The sequence below is a fragment of the Eptatretus burgeri genome, chromosome 7 (assembly GCF_056783735.1).
Source record: "Eptatretus burgeri isolate ZD-2024b chromosome 7, Ebu_testis_v1, whole genome shotgun sequence".
NCBI classification, from domain to species: Eukaryota; Metazoa; Chordata; class Myxini; order Myxiniformes; family Myxinidae; genus Eptatretus; species Eptatretus burgeri.
In genome coordinates this window covers 17,727,351-17,750,928 of record NC_140967.1, presented here as the reverse complement: position 1 = coordinate 17,750,928, position 23,578 = coordinate 17,727,351, and the positions used below count along the sequence as shown (strand labels likewise).

The 23,578-nt window shown below is 43.1% G+C and overlaps 1 protein-coding gene across 1 annotated transcript in view; it reads left to right on the top strand.

Moving 5' to 3' along the window:
* Positions 1–23,578, top strand: part of LOC147022754 (protein-L-isoaspartate(D-aspartate) O-methyltransferase-like) — a 44,503-nt gene that overhangs the window by 6,856 nt on the left and 14,069 nt on the right. Inside the window, exons 2-7 of the mRNA XM_085887538.1 lie at positions 7,613–7,717; positions 7,855–7,886; positions 8,008–8,112; positions 17,807–17,927; positions 18,222–18,307; positions 19,108–19,292. Of these exons, the coding sequence (XP_085743664.1) occupies positions 7,613–7,717; positions 7,855–7,886; positions 8,008–8,112; positions 17,807–17,927; positions 18,222–18,307; positions 19,108–19,287 (629 nt within the window). The 3' untranslated portion in view covers positions 19,288–19,292. The remainder of the gene's footprint in view (positions 1–7,612; positions 7,718–7,854; positions 7,887–8,007; positions 8,113–17,806; positions 17,928–18,221; positions 18,308–19,107; positions 19,293–23,578) is intronic.

Sequence of the window (23,578 nt, the reverse complement as noted above, 5' to 3'; positions counted from 1 at the left end):
AGGCACGCAGAACCGACATGACCCATATCCAGTTGCCAGAACCCGGCAGGACAGGCGGCAAGATCATCAGGGGAGGGGGGGGGGTGGCCCGGGAGTTCGGTACAGGGCTCACGCCGGATGTGCGAATGAGACTGCTTCTGGCTCCAGGAGCCTGGCAGGGCTGGGCTATGACCGTCGTGGCCCAATAAGGAAGCACGATTCGGGTCACGGCATGTCGCTTTGGGTCGTCACCCCACCCTTCACCCAGGCTGACAATAGGCGGATCGTGAAGCTGTCCCTCTTTTTTTTTTCCGCCTGCCTGCCTCTCCTTCGTCTTGGCCTGTTTGCCTCGCCTCTGCTCCGCCCTCTCTTCACCACTCCTCGTTGTCTGCCTGTCGCTGCATCTACACTCAGGGTTGGTGTGCGACAGACTTGCTTTGTGTGGAAATGTTCCCAGCTCATTTTCGTCTTTTCCTTCATTGGTCCAGCATGGTCCGTATCCGAGCTTAGCTGGGACTTTATCCCCCAATGATCTGTTTTTCCTAGCCGGTAGGTCCATGGGCAGTTACGCTCGGCTGCATGTGATCCGGTTTGAGCAAGGAGTACCGAGGGCGTGTCCCCCGGTAATTAAATCACGTGGCCATTAGGTAACCGGTATTCATTAGACGGAGGACCCTAAGGCATGTGGTTGAGTTATTTGCGTCCATGGTCGATTAGCGACCTGCCGCATCATGGAGTTATCCTTGTGTGATGGCATGCAATTCTGAAGTCTGGTGGGAACCCGAGGTAGCTCCCCCCCCCCCCCCCCCCGTGGTCTTCTAGCCCCCGACCCCAGGTCCGCAACAATATTTACATTAAAACAATATATGTATATACACTGAGTCAAAACATTATGATGACTGACAGGTGAGATGAATAACATTGATTATCTTGTTACAATGGCACCTGTCAAGGGGTGGGATATATTAGGCAGCAAGTGAACAGTCAGTTCTTGAAGTTGATGTGTTGGATGCAAGAGAAATTGGCAGGTGTAAAGACCTGAGCGACTTTGACAAGGGCCAAATTGTTATGGCCAGACGACTGGGTCAGAGCATCTCTGAAACGGCGAGTCTTGTGTGGTGCTCCTGGTCAGCAGTGGTGAGTACATACTGACAGTGGTCCGAGGAGGGACAAACCACAATCCGGCGACAGGATGTGGGGCGCCCAACGCTCATCGATGTGCGAGGGCAACAAAGGCTATCCCGTCTGTTCCGAACCAACAGGTCCACTGTGGCACAAGTCACAGAAAATTTTAATGGTGGTCACGCGAGGAATGTCACAAACCACAGTGTATCGCACCCTGCTGCGTATGGGGCTGCATAGCCGCAGATCGGTCAGAGTGCCCATGATGACCCCTGTCCACCGTCGAAAGTGTCTACAATGGGCACTCGAGCGTTGGAACTTTACCTTTGAGCAGTGGAAGAAGGTCGCCTGGTCCGGTGGAGGGAGTGTGATGGTATGTTTTTCCGGGACTTAGGAGCCTCACAGCAAGATAATCAACCAACAAATTGCACATGCACGTCTCCATTTTGATGACGTGATGTGATGTGATGTGTCAAGCAGAAAATAAAGCATGCTGTGAGCATAGTGTGGGTGTGGATTGTGTGCGCATGTGGCCAATGTTCTGCTGGGAAACCCTGGGTCTGGCCATTCATGTGGACGTCAATTTGGCACGTGTCACCAACCTAAAGATCGTTGCAGACCAGGTACACCCCTTCATGGCAATGATATTCCCTGATGGCAGTGGCCTCTTTCAGAAGGATAATGCGCCCTGCCACACTGCACACATTGTTCGGGAATGGTTTGAAGAACATGATGAAGTGTTCATGGTTTTGTCCTGACCTCCAAATTCTCCAGATCTCAATCCGATTGAGCATCTGTGGGATGTGCTGTACTGACAAGTCCAATCCACGGCGGCTCCACCTCGCAACTTACAGGATTTGAAGGATCTGCTGCTAATGTTTTGGTGCCAGATACCACAGGACACCTTCAGAGGTCTTGTAGAGTCCATGCCTCGGTGGGTCGGCGCTGTTTTGGTGGCACATGGAGGACCAACAGCATATTAGGAAGGTGGACATAATGTTTTGGCTCATCAGTGTATGTACACACAAACACAAATGTATTATGTACTGGTATGTACTTACAAAAGCTATTTTATTTGAAGTTATAACCTGAACTTGTCAGCAATTTACTGATATCCCAACTGCCCAGATCATCAGCTGGGCACCGTTTTTCACCCACATTTCAACATGTTATTTGTTACTACAATCACCACTTGATAATTAAAAAAAAAAAAAAAAAATATATATATAATATATATATATATATATATATATATATATATATATATATATATATGTGTGTCATCTCAAGGTAAAAATGTTTTTTTTGGGTTTTGGTCAATGTAATACTGTTATGAATCTGGCAGCCATGAGCACACAACAGCCAGTCATAGATCAGTTATATCGGTAAGTATTTGTTTCTCGGTCGGGTCCTGTCCTATGTTTAATGGGTGATTAAATGTTCGTGCGCTGCTGAGTTATTTTGATAGTCAGGGTTTTCTTTTACATTTCCCCAACAACAACAACAACACTCTGCTCGCGGCATTCTTCCCAAGTCAGCCGGCATGTGTGCGTGGGCGGAGTTCAGTGAAGGACTTGGCATCTCTCTCGACCAATCAGAGAGATGCGAGCGAGTTTGCCGTTGTTGGGCCAATGCAGGACAATATTACTCATCTTCCTGTTTGAGGGGCGGTCTGCTGTGACGCCCACCACGCCCCCGGTCCAATCAGCGGACTTAGCGCCCCTTTTGGCCAATCACGGGGGCAACGAGCAGATCGCGCGCCAAAACCGTCCAGTAAGGGGGTGAGGGGGGGTACGAGAGGGAGTCCCCTCGTCCCCGGATGGGGAGTGAATAATTGATCGGCACGATCCGACAGCGCAGTTGGGGTTTGCTGGCCGGGTCGTCTTGGATCGCCTCGCCTTGCCTGCTGGCGCTCGTTGCCTTGTCCGCCCTCGTGCTGGGTGGCTTCCGTCCTTCATCCTCCGTCCCTGGTACTTGGGTGGCACCGTCGTTGCGGGTTCGAGTCCCGCCGATCAGAACGTCGAAGACCACATGAGGTGGACAGGTCCAAGATAGCTCTGGTCTCCAGCTCACCTGTCCTCGAGCTGGAAGCCTTCAATAAAGACCCGACGGGGTCCATTTCTGGGTATCCGTGTGTGCGTGTGTGACCGTGGGCCCTGTCTATAAGTATAATCGTTAAGTGCTTGCGTTATTGTACATTGGAATATATTCGGTTGTAATCTGCTCTTTGTCTCCATTCCCGGTTTTTGCCTATTATTGTTAATAAATTCTCCTCTTGTTGAATGTCCCAGCTCGTCCTTGTCCTTTCTATCATTGGTTTGCCACACTGCGAACAGGAATTAGGAGGCCTCATTGCTGCCGTAATCGTGCAATTCACCCGGCAGGATTCTGGTACTCTTCGCTCGGATCCGGCTCGGTAACGGCCCGGATCGCGCAGATCCTGCTGAGGGTGAATTTCCCCGGTGGTTTGGACGACGTGGGTATTTAGGTATATTGAAATTGGCAATTGACCCTATCCCACGTGGTTCACCTATTGGCGATCTTCGGACCGATAAGGACCCATGACCTTTCGGATTTATCTGAAAGGTACAACCTAAATTCCGGGTGTTCGGTGGAGCCGACTCTACTGCTCCAACTAGCGGTCGTGCTCGCCACCGAGACCCAGCCCCACAACAATACATCCAACAAATTACACACGCACGTCTCCATTTTGATGACGTGATGTGTCAAGCGGAAAAGAAAGCATGCTGTGAGCACAGTGTGGGTGTGGATTGTGTGTGCATGCGCAACAACGATCATGGTGGTTGTCAAAACAAGTCGCCCACTGAAGAAATCGTGAGTAATTTGGCAGATTTGTTCCAGAAGAAGCAAGGCAATGGTGAGCTCAGATGTTGAGATTTATGAAGTTTTTGTTGTTGTTGTTTTTTGTTTGTTTTGTTTTTATCCCCCGCCGCGTGGCAGAAGGGGGATGTTGTTGTCACCCAGGTCGTCCAGCTGTCCGTCCGTCCGTCCGTCCAGGCGTCAACATTTATAGCTGTGAGTGCGATAACTCGTAAACTGTTCGCCATATCTATTTGAAATTTGGGTCACATGTACCACCTGAAAAGGAAGAGCGCTATTGATTTTGAGCGTGGCCGAATCCAAAATGGCCGACTGGGGCGGCCATCTTGAAAAAATGTTGTTTGTAATAAATGGAAAACCGTTTATCTGATTTCAATTATTTTTGGTTACTACGTTCCTCACCCCTGGGGAACTTTTTCGAGATGATGACCAAATGGTGTCTTGTTTCCAATTCACCTCCCTCATTATCTGGAATATGTATGACCTTTTTCATTCAATGGCGGGGGATTCCCCATCTCTGATGGTATATTTTTTAATTCTTATTTTTAACCTCTGCCATCGAAGATGGACGGAGGTTACTGTTTTCACCCCTGTCTGTCTTTGTTTGTTTGTTTGTTTGTTTGTGAACAGTATTACGGAAAAACTCCTGGACGGATTTGGACGAAACTTGGTGGGGGGATTAGGTCTGGTCCAAGGATCATGCCATTAGATTTTGGACTTGTTCCAAAGTCCAATATGGCCGCTATGGTGGCCATTTTGAAAAAAATATTAGATTTTTATCTTGCCAAAACGAAGTTTTTGCAAGATATGTTAGTTAGCTTGTATGTTTTTTATTTTTTTATTTTTTGTTTGTTTGTTTGTTTGTAATCACGTATAAAAAATTCTGCAGAGCACAGTTATCATTGGAAATTTTTGTAACTTCGCATATCAGAGGCCTATAGAGGTCCCTTTCAGTGCACAAAATTTTGAAGGTCAAAGGTCAAGGTCACTTTGTCGCAAATCAAGGGAGTCGACGAAACCCTTATTTTTTGAGTAATTTTGATCGGATCGTCTTCAAACTTCATGGGAATATAGGTCATGGTCATGGTCTGACGCTCAGCTGATTAATTTTTGGTGGCGATTGGCCTTGACCTTCATGGTTAGCGCCTGAGGTCAAACATATTTGACCCCAAGGTCAAGTTTTCGGAACCATATTGTGTAGTACCTCAAATTGAACACCTCTGAGTGCTTTCTAGATATGTCAAGCTTGAGACATTATGACGTCATTTGGTGACGTTATGAGGCAAACGCATATTTTTCATGGTTACTCTGTAGAACGATTCTCATCAGAATCTCTCGTAGGCAGATATTCCTCAAGGAGTCGCTCCTGGTGGATAGCAGCTCTGTTCACCTCAGTGTGCCCTTAAATAAGTCACACGTGGTCACCTTTTGGCAAGATATGGGTCACCCTGTGGGTGACATTGGTTTATTTTTCTTTTTTGCATTTCTACATGTTTTAAGTGATTTCCAACCCCCCCCCCAAAAAAAAAAAATTGTTAGAGAAAAAAAAAAAAAATTTTGCACCTTTTTTTTTTTTTTTTTTTTTTTTTTTTTTTTAAAAAAAATTTCGATTTTACTTTTTGGCATTTCTACATGTGCATCGATCTAGTTTAGTTTATTCAATCGTGGTTCAGTAGAGTCTGATCCGTTTTGATCTACAATGAATAGGATATCAGGTTCATTTAAGTGACCTAGCAGTATTGGCGGCTGAGGTTTTGCACTCTACCGAGTGCTCCCCTCTAGTTGTGCAAGTTTTCCCAAGAAATAGATTAAAGCTTGGGATATGTCTTTCAATCCTGACAAATCTCACTATCTCTTTCTGAAAGGACTATCTGCCAAACTTTCTTTTCAATCCTCTTGAAGTTCAGTCATTCAAACTCCTGGGTCTCACTGTCAGCCATGATCTGTCTTCGGTAAACCACATTTCAAAGTTGGCCTCCAAAGCCAGTCTGGGCATCCTCAGTCATACAAAGTCCTTCCTTTGGCACACATGAACTCCGATCCACCTACAAGGCCTTCATCTGTAAGGGGGGCAATCTGCCTTCTTTGCCACCCCCCCTCCCTGTTGGTATGCACTGGAGTGTCGTCCTCTCTACAAATACCAGTTTATGAGAGGAATAACTTAATTTTAATTGAATGTAATATTTTGAACACTAATCGGAAAGCAAACTCGTAGTTTATTTTATTTGTACTTTGGCTCTGAATTTGTTCCGATCATGCATGTGAAGAGAGGAGTGACATCATTTCTTTACTCTGTCTGCCTGTCTGGCAGTCAGAATTGAAAATCATTCCAAACAGGAAACTTACTGTTTTTAAGGATGTCAAAAACGGCCCAAACAACAGGAATGAAGAACTAATTTAACGTGTTAAATTAGGTGGTGAAAAAAACACTGCATCAATGCCAGTAAATAATAATAATAATATTACCATTCCTCACATGCCGTAAAGTCGCATGTGATTGGCAAGGAGTGCAGTCCTGGTCGTGTCGCCCGAATGGTTATTACCTCAGTACACAGTACACTGGAAAGATGACAGGCTGAGTCAACCCCACCTGGTGGTAATTCAACAGTTGACGCACTCAAACTCAGGACCCTAAGGTCTTACGCCAATAGCAGGCATCAATGATGGCAAAATAAAATTTTATCCGACCTTAAAAATCCATCATTTAATTTCAATTGAATTTTATACTTGAACACTGCATGGGGTAAGGTGTTGAATGAAATCGAGTTTGATTTGTGGTTACAAGAGTCTGACCCTTTATTCCACGGAGCACTGATTGTCTTTATTGCTGAGCAAGTGGAGCACGTCAAGGTAAACCTTTCTGGTTGCGTCATATATTGCAGGGTAAAACTGGAAATGCACATTGGTAGAGAGCACATCTCTTTTGATCCTACTAATAGGCCGGATCTGGATCCGGACCTGAACCAAATTGTTATCGCCTTGTTCTAATCACCGAACTAACTCGTCCACCTCGTTTTGTCATAACTCGTCCACAACTTTTTTATATATCGTGCTTTAAATCCCTTTGGGCCCCATCTCTCAATGATGAAGAATCACTTAAGATTTTTTTTTTTGATCTCTTATCCGGATTTGAATCTTCACCAAAATTGAATAAATTCATCCTTGTCACACAACCAACCTGTCCACCATGTTTTCTTTAGATCCGTCCATAACTTTTTTGAGATATGTTTTTTTTTTTTTTTAGCCTCATCGCTTGCTTCATGGTGAAGAATCATAACAATTCTCGAATCCGGATCTTCACTCGAATCAAATTGATTCTTCCTTGTCACACACCCAACCTGTCCACTAAGTTTCGTCCGAATCAATCGACAGCTTTTTTGAGATATCGTGCTTGGCCCCATCTTAATGGTGAAGAATTATTTCAATATTGTAGTTTTTGGTTCCTGATCTTCACCAAAAGCTAATCAATTCGTCCTCGTCACACACACCCAACCTGTCAACCAAGTTTCGTCCATAATCTTTTGAGATATCTTCCTCATAGACGAACGAACGAACAAACATACAGACAGGGGTGAAAACATAACCACCTTCGATGGCAGAGGTAATCGGAGATGCTTATTCGGTGTTTTAAGTTCATGTCATAGTTTTGTTTGTTCTTACTGTGTTCCAGCAAATGGAATAGTGAAACTGGACCGTGTGTTTGACATCCTTATGAGAACGGATAGAGGGTTGTATGTGAAGGACAACCCCTACATGGACTCTCCGCAGTCCATCGGTAAGTCCCTATCACATTGCATTTTGCTCTCTCGAGTTTAATTATTTGATTGCTACTTTGTTTTGCTCTTCCATGCCTTCCCTCTTATTTATTTATTTATTTATTTATTTAATTTTGTTCTGTACTTCTTCCTTCAGGGTATCAAGCGACAATTAGTGCTCCTCACATGGTACGCTATGGAGAATGTGATTTGTCATTTGTTTATATTTTTGGGTCGAGTTTTAGTCGTAATTCCTGCATGATGTATTTTTTGTTGTTGTTGTTGTGTAATCTTGATCCTGTGCATGCAGCACGCGTACGCCCTGGAAATGCTTCACGATTGCCTATATGAAGGGGCCTCTGCCTTGGATGTGGGTTCTGGGAGTGGTTATCTCACCACCTGTTTTGCACGCATGGTAAGGGTGTAGTTTTGTTTTGATTCATGCATTTGCTTACGGTGGAAGGGCTGCCCGTTTTTTGGGGGGTGTGCGTATTTGACTTCCACATTAACGGCCATGAGAAATGTCTCGATTTCTGCGTTTGACGAATGTTTTCCTCATTTTGCAAATGCTCATAAATCTGGTATTTAAAAGCAATCCCCTGCCCATATATATTGCAACGATCACCCCAGACTGACTCGGTTGCCTGGTTCGAATGTGGTGAGTCACTGAGCTACCACGTCGGTCCCCCACCTCGGAGACCTCCCGCTGGATCCTCGCATCCAAGTTCGCCTTACCGTGCGGATTGAGATTTCTACGCCGGACGAGTAGGATGCCGATGGCAATCGCGTGATATATCTTACCTTTGGCCAAGTAATCAAATCTCTGCGATGCCAGGGTCTCTTGCTGTTCAAGATCACGCCCAATCACTGACTTCAACAGGTTATAATCAAAGCCACCTGATGAACTGTTTGGAGCAAACAGGATGAGTCGGAAACCAATGCGCTTTATATATGTCCAGATATCCCCCGCTTAACAAAGGGGTTACGTATCTTTATACCCCTTCGTATAGCGAACATTCATTATGTGGGAACTAATTTTCCATTATTTATGGGAAAATTACACTTTGTTTCATAACCCTTTTTTGGTCTAGTAGCGAAGACATATGCTTGGTATTATGATGGTTTTGGTTGCAAGTCACATATATTATTCTTTACCTAATCTATCTCTAATTCCAGCTGTGTGTGTGTGTGTGTCTGTGACCGCTGTTTCTCGACAACCACTGGTCCGATCTAATTAAAACGTGCCAGGTATATTGCTGGGACCTGTGGATGTGCCTTTTCAAGGTTTGATATTAATCGGACAAGTGCTTCCCAAGTTATGGCCATTTATTTACCAACCAATGAAAGGACATGTTGCTGCGTAGGCCGGTGCGCGGTCGGCCGATGATGACGTCACTTGCCATGCCGGTTACGATGGGTATCGGTGCCTTAGTTACCGTGGCGTAGGAGTGGCAATGGTCAATGGCAGCGAATGTCATGGCAAGCAAAGACAGGGAGGTGAACTTGATTTTACTTTGGATTTTAATTAACTCTGTGTGTGCAAGTATCTCAGCAGTTGTTACTTCAATGCAAGCAATAATTTGTGGAATGCATGTGAACATTCCGTACGGTCACGCACTACTTCCAGATAGTGATGACGATTTATTCTAATAATTTCTCGATTTCTTGTGCGCATTTATAGATAAACACAATGCCCCAATGCAGTCGTCATTTACAAGAGTGAAGGAACGGCCTGTGTGGTTGTTTGAAAGTTTTTTTTTTTTGGTTTGCACGTGAAAGCGAAGGAACGACCTGTGTGGTTGTTGTTTGTGGCTCGCGGTTTGAAACTTTTTTTTTTTTGGTTTGCACGTACGGCTACGCGAGAGCGAAGGAACGGCCTGTGTGTTTGTTGTTTCTGGCTCGCAGTTTGAAAGTTTTATTTATTTATTTTTTTGCACTTACGGGCACGTACTAGTAATAGAAAACACAATAACACTTAATTTAGTTGGACTGTTTACCAAAACGATCTTGAGTCGAAGTTTCTGTTTGAAAAAGTGGAAAGAGGTGGTGGAGGAGGAGTTATTGGGAGGAGGGGGGTTGTTCATCAGCTGACGGTGGTCAGAGAGGCGACGTTAGCGGTGGGAGAGGGTTGCGGAAGGGAGGATGGGCTGTTTGTGCAGAGGAGAGGGTGTAGAGAATGAAATTGGTGGCTCGTGGTGGTGGAGAATCAGCTGATGTGCTGGGCATGGGTTCGTCAGCAGATGTCAGGGGCTTCAAGTAGTTGCTGAGTAAACTGTCGGCATCTTTTCAATTTCTCATAGAGAGCACGATGGTGGCGTACATTTTGTTGAAAGTCATGGGATACCTTGATTCTTATTTCTATTTCTGGATCATCTTCCTTGCAAATGGTAATTAGGTCATCAACCTGAGACAGAAACAGACGGACGGGGGTGCTGTGGGGGACGAACAAACAGTCTTGCTGGGAGACACGTGGTTGTGTGTTGTGGAGTCGTTGTCGTGAAAGAAGACTTTCGTTAAACGATTGAATAGCCCTAAATTAATCCATTTGTTGTCGTGAACCTTCGCTATCCGAACGTTCATCAAGCGGGGGATACCCATATTGTAAACAAGAAAAAGAGCGATCAGAGATTGCAGACCCTCGCCAGGACTTGTTTTGTGTGGTGTTCGTGTATTCATGTGTTATGTTATTAATAAGAGACACAATTAGAACTGCCACTTTATAACTGCTGGCGATGATGATTGAGTACCAACAGGGCCGGCGCCAGACTATTTTGCGCCGTAGGCAAGGCCAGCTACTTGCATCCCTCCCCAAAAATTGCCAATTTCGATTTTTAAAAACAGATGTGTTGTAGAAAAAATAAAAAGCACAAAACTTGAAACTGCTAAATTTATTTTACCACAATTTTTTGCTTACTGTCAGACAGAGAAACAAACAAAAAACAGAGTTAATAACGTCTCAAAAATGTTTCAATTTCAGGCACATCAAAATCTCACTTTGCGTACCTTTTCCTGTTATTGTTTCTTTAAACAATAATTTGCATAAAACTGTGACCCTTAAAGGTCAGTAATGTGCCCCTCTGAGGTCTGCGCCCAAGGCGGCTGCCTCATTGGTCTTATTGTAGCGCCGGCCCTGGATACCAAGACGTCCCGCTTTGATGCATCCCTGCTTTGATTGGGCAGCTTACCCTGACCCATGACGTTTTTAAAAATGATAATTCAATTTAACTTAGAATGGGATTGAAATAAATTCAATTCAAATCAAATGGAAGACCAAGACAATGCAGTGTTGCATTGGAGTCATCAGAAGGAACAACAAACAAACAAAAAGAAACTGTCATCAGGAGGAACCTGGATAGGATTCACATTTCAGCTGCTACTCCTCTACCCCCCAAACCCAAGTGAGCATTCGGTCTGAGGGTAGAGGAGGCACAGCCAAGTGAGCCTTATTCCGAAAAAAAAAAAAAATAATTCTTTCTGCCAGACCATGTGACTTCCGATCACAAAAAGCCACATGGAAAAATGCTACATGCTTTAAAAGGCTGTCACAATCTGGTTGGTTGGGGGGTGCCAGCCATGGTGGTGTGTTGTGGAGTCCCGGAAGAGAGGAAAGACCTTTCTTTTTTAAAATTTAATTTGGGACGTCCCGGAAGATGATTGAGGAGGAGGAGGAGGAGGAGGAGGAGGAGGAGGAGATTGGGACCATCCTCTGTGCAGAGCGTTGGTGCTGCTTAAGCAGTCTCCTTGGCTATTGGGCACAATCCTGGATGTCGCCACTCCGACACAGTATACCAGCACGCTGGCACTCATTTTGCCAACCTCGGAAGGATGACAGGCCGTCTTAACCCCACCTGGTATGAATTTAATAGCTGAGCGGAATTTGAACTCAGGACCCGAGGATCCAAAGCCGAGGACCCGATTGAGCAGAACCTTTTCGATAAAGACTATTGCGCTCTGTTCTTTGGCTCTCCTAATCTAGGGCGCTCCTTGTGGCTCACTTTCATCGTGGCTGGCTTACCTCGTCTTTGTCTCTCTATTCATCGCTGGCTCTCGTCATCTCACCCCTGCTTCGATAACGGGCTGCACCATCGCTTTGCGCTCCATGCATCGCAAAGGGAACTCCTTGCCTGCAACTGTATTGTTTGTAAAAGTTTGATCTGTGACGCCTAATGTGGGTTCGGAATTGTACTTGCATCTTATTTATTCATTGTACATTCGTTTGCGTGCCCCTCATCCCTATCTGCGTTCGTTGACCGCTTGTCCACACCATTTTTTTTATATCATCTTGGGTACCCTCTTCCCTGTACTTTTAAAAAAAAATAAATGCCATTATAATTATAAGACATCTTCCTGTGCGTTGCCTCTTGTGTGCGTTCTACACACCTGGTTCGGTTTTTATTGAACGATCCTTGGGGAACGGTAACCGTAAGATAGAATAAATGAACGCAGTACATTGAACTGTTTCGGAAATCCGCGTAGGCATTCATAAGACCTTCGGCGTTGAGGAAAAACACATTGGTGAGCCTCAGATGTGACAATATTTACCCTGCACACATGAAGAGAAAAGCGGGATTAAGCAATTGGTTCATTTTGTCTGTCTGTCCACAAATGTCAGTTTATGATTGAGGAACAACTTGCATCTTCAATTGAATGCGATGTTTTGAACACAAATTGGAGAACGAACCTGCAGTTTCGCAGTATTTTGGCTCTGAATTTGTCCCGATCGTGCATGTGCAGAGATGAGTGAGATGATTTTTATTACTGTCTGCCTCTCAGGCAGTCAAACAAAATTGGAAATCATTCCAAACAGGAAATTTACTGTTTTTAAGGATGTCATAAAGGACACAAACAACAGGCACGAATAACTAATGTGACGTTTATAAGACACTGCATCAACGGTGGACAACTTCCGAAAAGTTTTTGTTTTTATCGATGGCCTTTAAAATCTTTATTTTATTTCAATTTAACTATATAGTTTAACACTGGAACTCAAATAATCTTATTGGCACTTTCAAAACCCTTCCGTTTCACAGGACTTGGACAAAATATTGCGGCATTTTACGTCATCACGACCAATCAAATTTACCGCTTGTCGACATGCTCCTTGTTTCTCAATGCTACGCAGGGGTAAGGTGTTCTCTGAACAGTTTTAATATTGTCTTCTTGTACCTCTGGGAATCTTATTTATATATATATATATATATATATATATATATATATATATTGATGATTACGGCACAGGGTTTTGAGGTTCGCCATGAGGGGAAGTCTTTGAGTTCCTCCCGAACAGCTGGTCCTGAGGCCAACAGCCGTGGATAACTCTGCGGCCCGGCGGGTTGTTAATTTACCACGAATCTCGATTGGTACTGCCATTCCTAGCAGGGTTCTCACTACTTCACGTGTTACTTTCCCGATGGACGACAGCATCAAGGGGTGTTCGTGCCATCAGCACATACTCGGATTCCTGCCATGTGATACAGTGAGTGTACACTGGCTAATGAGCAAAGCACGTGGGGGTATAACTTCGCAGCTAACAATCCGTGTGGACTATGCTCGACCAATAGAGGAAAAGACGGGAATAGCTGGGTGCATTACAACAACAAACAATTTATTTACAGAAAGGTATGTGGTACAAGCAAGCAAGGGGTTTCTTACAGTGAAAATTAGTACAGCAGGGTATGCAAAATCAAAATCAAAAGAAATACAGTTATAAGCAAACAAAAAGAAGACGGTGCAGAGCTAACCCGATCAAATTCTTAGACATTCCGACTTGCATACAAACGCAAAAGGCGCCATCAGAAACTTTCTGAGGAAGGGTAGAATAGCAAGCGAGATGAGAGGACGAGGGGGTTGACAAACCCGTGCGGCCCAGTCGCTGAGGAGGGGTGAAGGGAGGAATACCGAAGGTGTCTAAGGTGTGTGCAAGGAGGAAACTGCAAAAGAGGTGCATATCTTTGCTGCTGCTGCTCTGAAGGGAATAGCAGTTTAGGACTTGCCTGGGTGATCGCTGATTGCTCCTTATGATTACTAGTACGTGCGTGGCCGTACGTGCAAAAAAAAAAAAAAAAAAGTAATAATTCCAAACCGCGTGCCAGAAACAACAACTACACAGTCCGTTCCTTCGCTCTCGTAAACGACGACTGGATTGGGGCATTGTGTTTATCTATAAATGCGCATAAGAGATCTAGAAATTATTAGAATACACGAGGTCATCACTATCCGGAAGTCCGTAACCCCGTAACCCCGTAATAACCGTTGTAACCCGTAATGGGGAACACGGCTGAGGATCTCTTCCCCAACGGCCACGCCTACGCAGCACACCTCCTGTCATTGGTTTGGTAAATAAATGGCCATAACTTCGGAAGCACTCGTCCGATTTAATATCAAACCTTGAAAAGGCACATCCACAGGGCCCCAGCAATATACCTGGCAAGTTTCAATTAGATCGGACACACACACACACACACACACACACACCTGGAATTATAGATAGATGAGTCTGCAGCGGACAAGACTGAAAAGAAGAGAAAGAACGTGTGAGAAGACAGCCTAATGAAGTGCAAGAAAGTCTGTAAGTGTTGGTGTTATTGGCTTTGCCCTCATGACTACGCTCTGTCTGGCGCCCTGATTTCTTGCTCGCCCAGTGCTCCGCGAGCTCCGTTTCCCTCGCTCCAACCCATACGCCATGCTCCAAAACTCCATTCCACCTCTCACCAGCAAGCTAAAGAAGAGATCTCTGCTGAACCATCCAAACCCAAAAAGCTATTTCAATGCGGAACGCACGGCTTTTTATCGTCCCTTGGTGAGAGGAGTCTAAAAGTGGATCATTACGGTCGTTGGAGTTTTTCAGCTCCCCGATTGGTGTATGCGCTATTACCCCAGCGCCGGCCATGCCCATGCGAGGGCTCCGTTGTGAAGATGCTGGCATAACCTTTCTGGGCAACACGCTACAGAGCTCCATACTTAACATGGTGCTGGGGTATTTAGTTGTGCTCTCCAGGCACGAATGTGCGCTGAACACCCAATGGGGACCGTAAATGAGCGGAGCGCTTGGGGCATCCATACGATGTTGAATGGTACTTGGCACACACTTGTGCTTTGAGTTAGATGCCTGAACGTCCAGATCCAAGTGTTTGTAATGGCACGTTGCGCCCATTGTTCCCTGTTACTCCAAAAGGCGGCAGTGAGTGTCCATAGTGGTTGTGGTTGAGGCGATGGTAGCGGTGGTTTGTTGTGGTTGAGGTGGCAATGGCGAATGAACAGCAAGCTTGAGTGATGTTATAATGAAGGCGTTTTGATCGTTGTATGAATGTTGTGGTGTTGGTGAGTCGAGTACGGTGAAGGTTATGGTGATATGCAAGTTGGATCGTGGCGTGCAATTCAAACGGGGATTGGTCACAAGTATGCAAAATCCATGGTGTGTTTGCTTGCGTGAAAGAGCTTTGTGTGCAGAGGATTTAGATGGGAAAATAATTGGAGGGGGGGGGGGGCGGGAAACTACCTTATCCCACACAACGCATTTTGGCCCATCAACCCATTACGCCGAAAGGAAGGACTACCTGGAGCAAATAATAACAAAATAACTGTCTCAGGAACCGTGATATGTTGTTTGTCATTGCCTTGGGGAATGACGGTTTCGGAGAGCCGTTGTAATGTAATTAGTCGAACCTCAAAATGTGTATAGTATGTTTCATAACAACGATCAGTTGGACAGCTGGCCTGACTGCACCCACAATTGGAATATGAATCCACCCCTGAAAAAATGTCATACGTTTGGCATTTTGCTGCTCTGTTAGGTCCATGACATTCAGAAGTGTGAGATTCACAATTGCTATGCCTTCCCTACAAGTTTCCTCTTCGGTGTGAGAAAGACCAAAAGTGACTGTTGAAAGCATCATCAAACGTCGATAGACTGCAGCCCATCGGGGTCACAAGCGTTCTGAGTCACGGTTTTTGTTGGCCCCAGGTTTCAAGCCTTCCGGCCTATTGGAACAGTCCTTCATGGCCCTGTGGAATTGGAATGTATCCAAGCTATATGAACACAATGTATTATATATATATACACATAAGCAATGGTTCCAGCTTTTTGGGGTGATAAGCCGTTCGAGTATCCTGAGTCGGAATGGCGACCCGTCCAGGGCTGTACTCCTGAGCCAAATGAAACTGCTTTGGCAGCCCAATGTGCCTCGCGTCATGAAACGGATGGTTTCAAATAAGCAACGGCCATGTTTTGGCTTCATTACTTAACCCGAGTTGTTTTTTTTTAATTTTTTTTGAGGCATCAAGCCCACGTTATTTTTATTTCGGAAGTAATAGAGGCTGTGCTTATACGTGCACCGTATGTGCATGTCGCATTTATGTCCGAAGTACATCAAAGATATCCTGCCTAACGTTTTTGTCCCATTCATGCTTCGAATGTCGTTCAACCCATTACCCGTTTCCCATTCCCTCATTGCAAATGATTCATCGGACGTAATCCATTACTTTGTGTGAATTGTAATCCTCGGTGTTGTGTTGAGTTTTGTGCACTCGTCATTTTTGACGGGCTTTTCCCATTGTGTCAACTATTATGCAGCCACAAGTGCTGCCAAACCACCGTTCCAAATCATTGGTTTGTGATCACCATAAAGCATATGACCTCACCTTTTTAAAAAAAATGTGATCTCTGATGGGCAGAATAATTTCTTATTTGATTTGATGTTATTTGAGAAATCTTTGATCAAAACCGGATATATTACCCCCTCCTCTTTGCTGTTGCTCCCTTCTTCACGACTGCTTTGTTTAATTGTGGAGAATGTTGTTGTTTTGTGCATATTTTTTGGAAACGTCACGGGTTTGTTTTTTGTTGTTTTGTTTTGTTTTGTTTTGCTTTGTTTTGTTTTGTTTCGTTTTGTTTGCAATCACAAGTTACTGACGGTGATCTTGTGTCATTGATAATCTACTTCTTTTTTTTTTTTTTTTCCTTTATTCAGCAATCTCATGAGCATTCTATAATCAATATAAGGCACATTTGTTCATTTGCTTTAGCTTTTGTCATTTTCCTTTCGCACTAAAGGAAAGATCATGCCATTTGAAATGGAATATCATCATGACTTTTGTTACAATGTCGATGATGATACAACTTCACATGCCTCGAGGGTCATGTTTGAAGCACTAGTTGTGTTGTGTTCGATTAAAATGAGGCCTGGACCCCACCTCCTGGACCATCTCTTTTATAATTGGGGAGATGTTTATTCGGGTTTGATTAGCCCTGCCGCTGCCGTGAAATAATGTCACGATCGTTAAGCCTAAATGCCAACCTCTCGCAGCCTCATTATAGTCTCGCAGGGCCTATATTGCTGCATTTACATATTTGGTTCGAACGATACACCATCAATTAAAATGAATTGCATTCATAAATGTCATGTCTGCGCTTCAAACTCGATTGCATCAAAGATTTGCAGAAACCATGTCACAGCGACCATGGTATTTGATTTAGATGTATTTATAGGCATGCATGTTCAAATCTTGTGGGGTGGGAGGAATACTTGCATACTTGAACCTTGGAACCTCTCACATGAATAGATTTAATATATATCATCCCTCCCGCGAATGCTTTTGAATTGGAAGGAATTTCATGCAAATGAAATTTTGAAGCCGAGCCAAACAAGTTGTATATACCAAAAGCATTGATTTAATGTCTTTTAATACTGCCGGTTTCAAAATTGGACAGACAAATGAAATGCTGCACGGCTTTGGTTTGGTGCAAAAAGGAGAGATGTAAGGAGGTAAATCGTAAGAAATAGGCAAGGATGTAAATCGTGAGGAATGGAAGGGGATTAGGATTGGACGTGTTGAGGCCTTGGATGGTCACTTGACACCTGGAAAGTCCCTTTGAGCATTCGTTTGTTGAATGTTTAAATAATATTTATTTATTTATTTATTTGATGGCATTTGGATAGTGTATCAACTTTAAAAATGTGAGTGGGCTAAATCGTGGTTAAATGGTTATTTATTTATTTTCTTCTTTTGCTCAATTTATGTATTCGTTTTTTGGATCTTCGCAAAAATGTCTCGGTGCAGAGTTTAACATTTTATTTGTTTAAAATCATCTGTTGGATCTTGCACTGTAGGTCGGTCTCACAGGGAAGGTGGTTGGCATTGACCACATCCAAGAGCTTGTTGATAGTTCGATCAAGAATGTCCAAAAAGATGACCCAGAGCTGCTGTCATCTGGCAGGATGAAACTCGTGGGTATGTGATCGTGATTTCTTTGTACTTGAACTTGGACATCAAAAGGTCATGGAGTCTGCACCAAATTTGCACTCCAGCACAATGCATGCCATTTGGTTTTGAAGGATGAAAGTGCAGGCATTCCTCTGAATGTGGTGTTGTAATTTCTACCTTGGATTAGTGTTTTAAGGGAAGTGCATGCATCCTGATATTTACCAATTTGGTTGTAGTTTGTTGTGGGATTTACTGTTTATGCTTAATTTCATTCTGTTTCTGCATATTCTCATGGTTTGTGAACATTTTGTGGCATGGAAGTTGGAGACGGCCGTCTCGGATATCCAGAACTCGCTCCGTACGATGCCATCCATGTCGGGGCGGCAGCCGCGACGGTGCCTCACGCGGTGAGATCCCGTACCTCGGGAGGTGTTTCGGCGCGCTGCTTTTCATCATCACATTTGGCACACTTGAGAGATTTGAATGCGTGATTGTCACTCTATGGCAAGTTGGTATAGAGTGAGGCACTTGGTTACCGACTTTTACGGTTTTGGCAGATGTTGCCGTTTTGGTCTATCACAGGTTTGAGTACACCAAACAAATAAATGTACAGTTTGATCACGATTATAGCATGTTAAAATTCTCCCCATATGATCTACCATTATCACGTGTTGACGGATGTTGTTTTCATCCTTGTCTGTCTATTTGTGAGCAAGATATCTCAAAAAGTTGTGGACAGGTTGTATGTGTGACCAGGATGAGAGATTGGGTCAAAAACGATATCTAACACAATATCTCAAAAAATTGTGGACGAGTTATGACAAAAACGAGGTGGATGATTTGTTTGGTGACAACAAGCTGATTAGATTTTGGTTCATTTTCAGATGCAGATCTGGCCTATCGGTGGGATGCAAAACATAAACTGTTCAGCCTGGTGGAGGCATGTGCTCTACCGAGTGCCGTTCTAGTTTATTTCTATTCTCATCTCATGTTGACTTTCACTGGGTATTACAAAGCAATTTAGACAGTTAAACTCTATTTTGGCCCACCATGTTTGTGCCATATCCCCCATCCCAAAATATTCTTTTTCATGTAGTTTGAGATGAAATGTGAAGAATATATAGTAAGAATTCGATGTGAATTCATCACTTGTTCGGATGTTTTGCTGACGTTTTATATGTCAATCTAGTTTTGTATTTTTTCCCAGCTTATCGATCAATTGAAGCCAGGTGGCCGGCTCATCCTGCCTGTGGGGCCGGCTGGCGGGAGCCAGATTATGGAGGAATACAGCAAGAAAGAGGATGGCACAGTGAGCCAGCGCTCCTTAATGGGGGTCATCTACGTACCACTTACCGACAAGGAAAAACAGTCTGCACGGTGGCAATGACAATGGTATGCATGTGTGTACGTACGTAAGCACACGCTTTCATTCAATTGCATTAGAGTTCTAATAAGACTCATCTTGAAAAGCTGAATTTGCAACACTGATTCGGTCCCGTTTGGTTGAATTGGTTAAGATGAACGTTGTTGGCGTTAGCCACTGCCCTTTCAACTTTTCCATATCCTACTTGCTCGTTCAAATTCAACCCTAGATTCCTGGTTGTGGTTTTGGAGGCAATGTGGGAGTTGTCCCTTCTGTCATTCATTTAGTCTCAATCGATGCCATATTTTTGGAGCAATTTGGGCCTTTCTCTCAGTTTGGCCATTCCAAGGGGAAGATGGGATGTGGGGTGGTTATCGTACTGCACCATAGTTTTAGCTCAACCTTCAACCATCTGCATAAGTTAAGCTGATATGTAAATCAAAATATCTATATTTTGAAGCCCAGCCACGTTGCTTTAACTGTTATCGTTAAACATCGTCTATCCCCCGGATTTAATGCAGTTTGTAAATTTGCTTGTTCTTTGCATTTATTTATTTTAATTTGTTGTGCCTTTAAAGTGATTGTTTTTTCTTGATGTTTGCAAAAATATTTCCATGATCTCCATGGACGTCTGAGCATGTTTGATCAGGTACCAAAGCTCTTTTTGAATGTTTCATCCACCATCTCCATTCTTGTTTTCTCTGCACTTTCTGTCAAGTACTTAGCACACTTAGTTTGTTTGCTGCAGTCTTGTGTTGGAAAGATAAAGATTTTATTGTAATTCATTGGATTACAATTATGTGGAATGGTATGTAAAACTAATCTGTTGGTCTTCATGTGGCCGTGTCTGTATTTCAGTGTATGTGTGAAGGTAACCACTACTGCAACTACTTGGCAATATCTGTGGAATATATCTGCAGGAACAAGAGACTGAAATTTTATACGATTGTTGCAGTACACACTTTCAGATGGAATACTCATCCAATTTCTCCCAAAGACAGATGCTATTTGTGCACCCATCGCTTGTGTTAAAGTGCATGAAAGATTCATGTGCAAAAAAACAAAGCTCGGAGAAAAGCCCATCAAAATGACGAGTGGTTAAGCGCATGTAAGTGGTTACCACCCCTATTTTAGGGCATACCCTGACTTGAGTGGCATTTTTGAAGGTCACAAAGACTACTACTGGTCATGAAATTTGGTTCATTGCACAGACAGTGTTCCATAGGACATTAAAATATATAGGTTCATGGGTCTATGATGTATATTACTGAATCTACAGGATTTTTATTGAATATACATGCCCAGTATTGGCCTTTTTCTTGTTTCACCTTAAAATATGACATATATTAGACCATGCAAAAATACAACATATAAAACATTCTATATGAAATTTCTCATCTAATCAAAAGGTTGTCACCCACCGTCTGTGAAAATCAGCATATGTGTCGGTCAGTGGTGGATTCGCATGATATATGCACATTCTGGCATATTTTTATTTTATCTTGTTTTATTGCCCTTTTAGAGCCTGGGACTATGAAATCCCCTAACAAAATGACTCGTTTATCAATAACTCATATTTACGTGTCTTAAGTTATTCAACTTATTACCAATAATCAATGTAAAAAAATTGAGATGATCCGGGTGGATACTTAATTACAGCAGCTTAAAATTTATTTGCAAATGGGGCACAGTGATATAGATAAAATTGAAAACATGCATGGCTTTGGTTTAAAGTAATTTTGCATTTTTGTCTGACTGCACGTCACACTTTTTTGAATTTGATTAAAAAAATTAATTTTCTTTAAAAATGTTTTAAATATTTTTCCAGGTATTTAAAAAATATTTATTTTATTCATTTAGAAGGCTGTTAAAACAGTTTTGGAGAATTTAGAGAGCTTTTTGTGTCAGTTTGAATTGAATTGAAAATTTACGTCCAAGAATTTGTTCGATAAATCTTCTTTTAGTGCTTTTCAGCATCTGACAGTCACTGAATAGAGCAGTAATAAAAAATAGGGATGTATTACTTCTTAATAATCTCAGAAATTGGTATTTTGATTATTAGATTAGTTGCTGGAATAAGTTACATACTATGACCTTCATTTATTTGGCCAAAAAAAGAAAAATGAGGTAATTTTATTGAAAACTCGCAAAACTATCAGAATAGGTACTCCTTCTTCAAAGTATCATATTTCGGTATATGTATGTATATATAATATATAATATATATATATGTATATGTAATGAAGCTATACGGTTTTTTTGTTCTGAACTCGGTTAGACTTACACTTTCAGGAAAATGTAGTGAGAAGGCAATAGAACAAACTTCATTTTTGACATTTTTGAAACAGAGTGGTAACCACTTGAGGTGCTGTCACACCTTGACGATTTAGCCAGCATATGCCGACTTATGAAAAATTTGTCTAAAACGCTGGCACACGTCGAATACGTTATGGCTAAGTTTTGTATACGTTAAGAGCACGCTGAAAAACACTGCATACGTCGTAGTATGCTGGCTTTCATCGTTTTACTTTGCGGTTGTCCTCAAATTTTAGCATGCTTGAAATTTTACGAGGTATGACTCGCACGTTCCGCTACGCTGGCCATAGGTTGTTGGTACGTTATGCGATTGTTGACGCATGTCGACACACGTTACTTGTAAGGTACTCATAAGTCGAAACACGTCGAGGTAATGATTAGCGTATCCGAAACTTATTTATAACCTATGAGTAACGTGTTGTAGGCACGTTACACGATCGTTGCACACACGTCGAGGTACGTTATGCGATCGTTGACACACCTCGAGGCACGTTACTTGTAAGTTACTCATAAGTCGAAACACGTCGAGGTAATGCTTAGCATACCCAAAACTTATTTCTAACTTATGAGTAACGTGCTTTGAACCTATGTGTAACGTACGTCCAACGCATATTGACGTATGTAGACGTATTTGATTGACGTCTTCCGGACGACCACAGAACTTTCAAAACGTGTTTATAATTTACAGCTACCGTATAATGGCGTATTGGCAGCGTTAAAAAAAAAAAAACGACAACAATTACTTCCGATATTTCGTCACGTGCCGTTACGTCACGTCCGATTGTCTCTTGAGTTTGCTCATGTCTTATTCTTAATTCCTCCTCTGTGAATATTTTCTGTTTGAGGATATTGTCGCATCGACGTCGAAACTTAAAAGCAAATGTCTGAATATATTTTAAAATTCGTGATAGACTAAAAAAAAAAAAAACAACAACCAGATATTTCATCACGTGCCTTCACGGAGCCAAGGAGAAAAAAAGAAAATGTGCCTTGACAGAGAAAATAAGTTTCGGATATGCTAACCATTACCTCGACGTGTTTCGACTTGTGAGTAACTTACAAGGAACTTGTGTCAACGATCGCATATCGTGCCTACAACTTATTCCCAGCGTAGCGGAACGTGTGAGCCATATGGCGAGTACGTCGTAAAATTTTCAGCATGCTTGAAATTTCACGATGTACGAGACGTACCACGAAATATGACAGCATACTTCATCGTTTTTCAGCGTGCTCTTAACGTATACACAACTTACCCATAATGTATTCGACGTGTGCCATCTTGGTTCGGCAAATTTTTCATAGGTCGGCATACGCTGGCTAAATCGCCAAGGTGTGACTGCGTGGTTGACACTTTCAATTTTCAGGCGGTTATGATTTAAATCGGCGTGCGGCAGGTTTTTAACAGGCTACGCCACGAGTTCGTCGGCGATATGTGCAGCGCGCTATGCCTAAAGGCCCGGTCACACCTTGACGTTTTAGCCAACGTATGCCGATTTTTGAATTTTTTTTTTCTAAAACGCTGTCACACGTTGAATACGTTATGGGTAAGTTTTGATAACATTGAGAGCACGCTGAAAAACACTGCCATACGTCGTTGTACGTTGGCTTTAAACGTTGTACTTTTTGGTTGTCCTCAAATTTTTTCATGCTTGAAATTTCACGACGTATGCCGGCGTATGACTCACACGTTCCGCTACGCTGGCCACAAGTTGTATGCACGGTCTGCGATCGCTGACAGACGTCAACACATGCTACTTGTAAGTTAATCATAAGTTGAGACACGCCGAGGTAATGTTTAGCGTACCCGGAACTTATTTCTAACCTATGATTAACGTGTTGTTGGCACGTTACGCGATCGTTGCCACACATCGACAGACGTTACTTTTAAGTTACTCATAGGCTGAAAGACGTCGGTATAATGGATCGTCCTTGCGTCAGCGTCCACGGCCACGGCCAGGACACTTATTTGCAGCATTCTTCAAACTTTTCTTCGGCATGA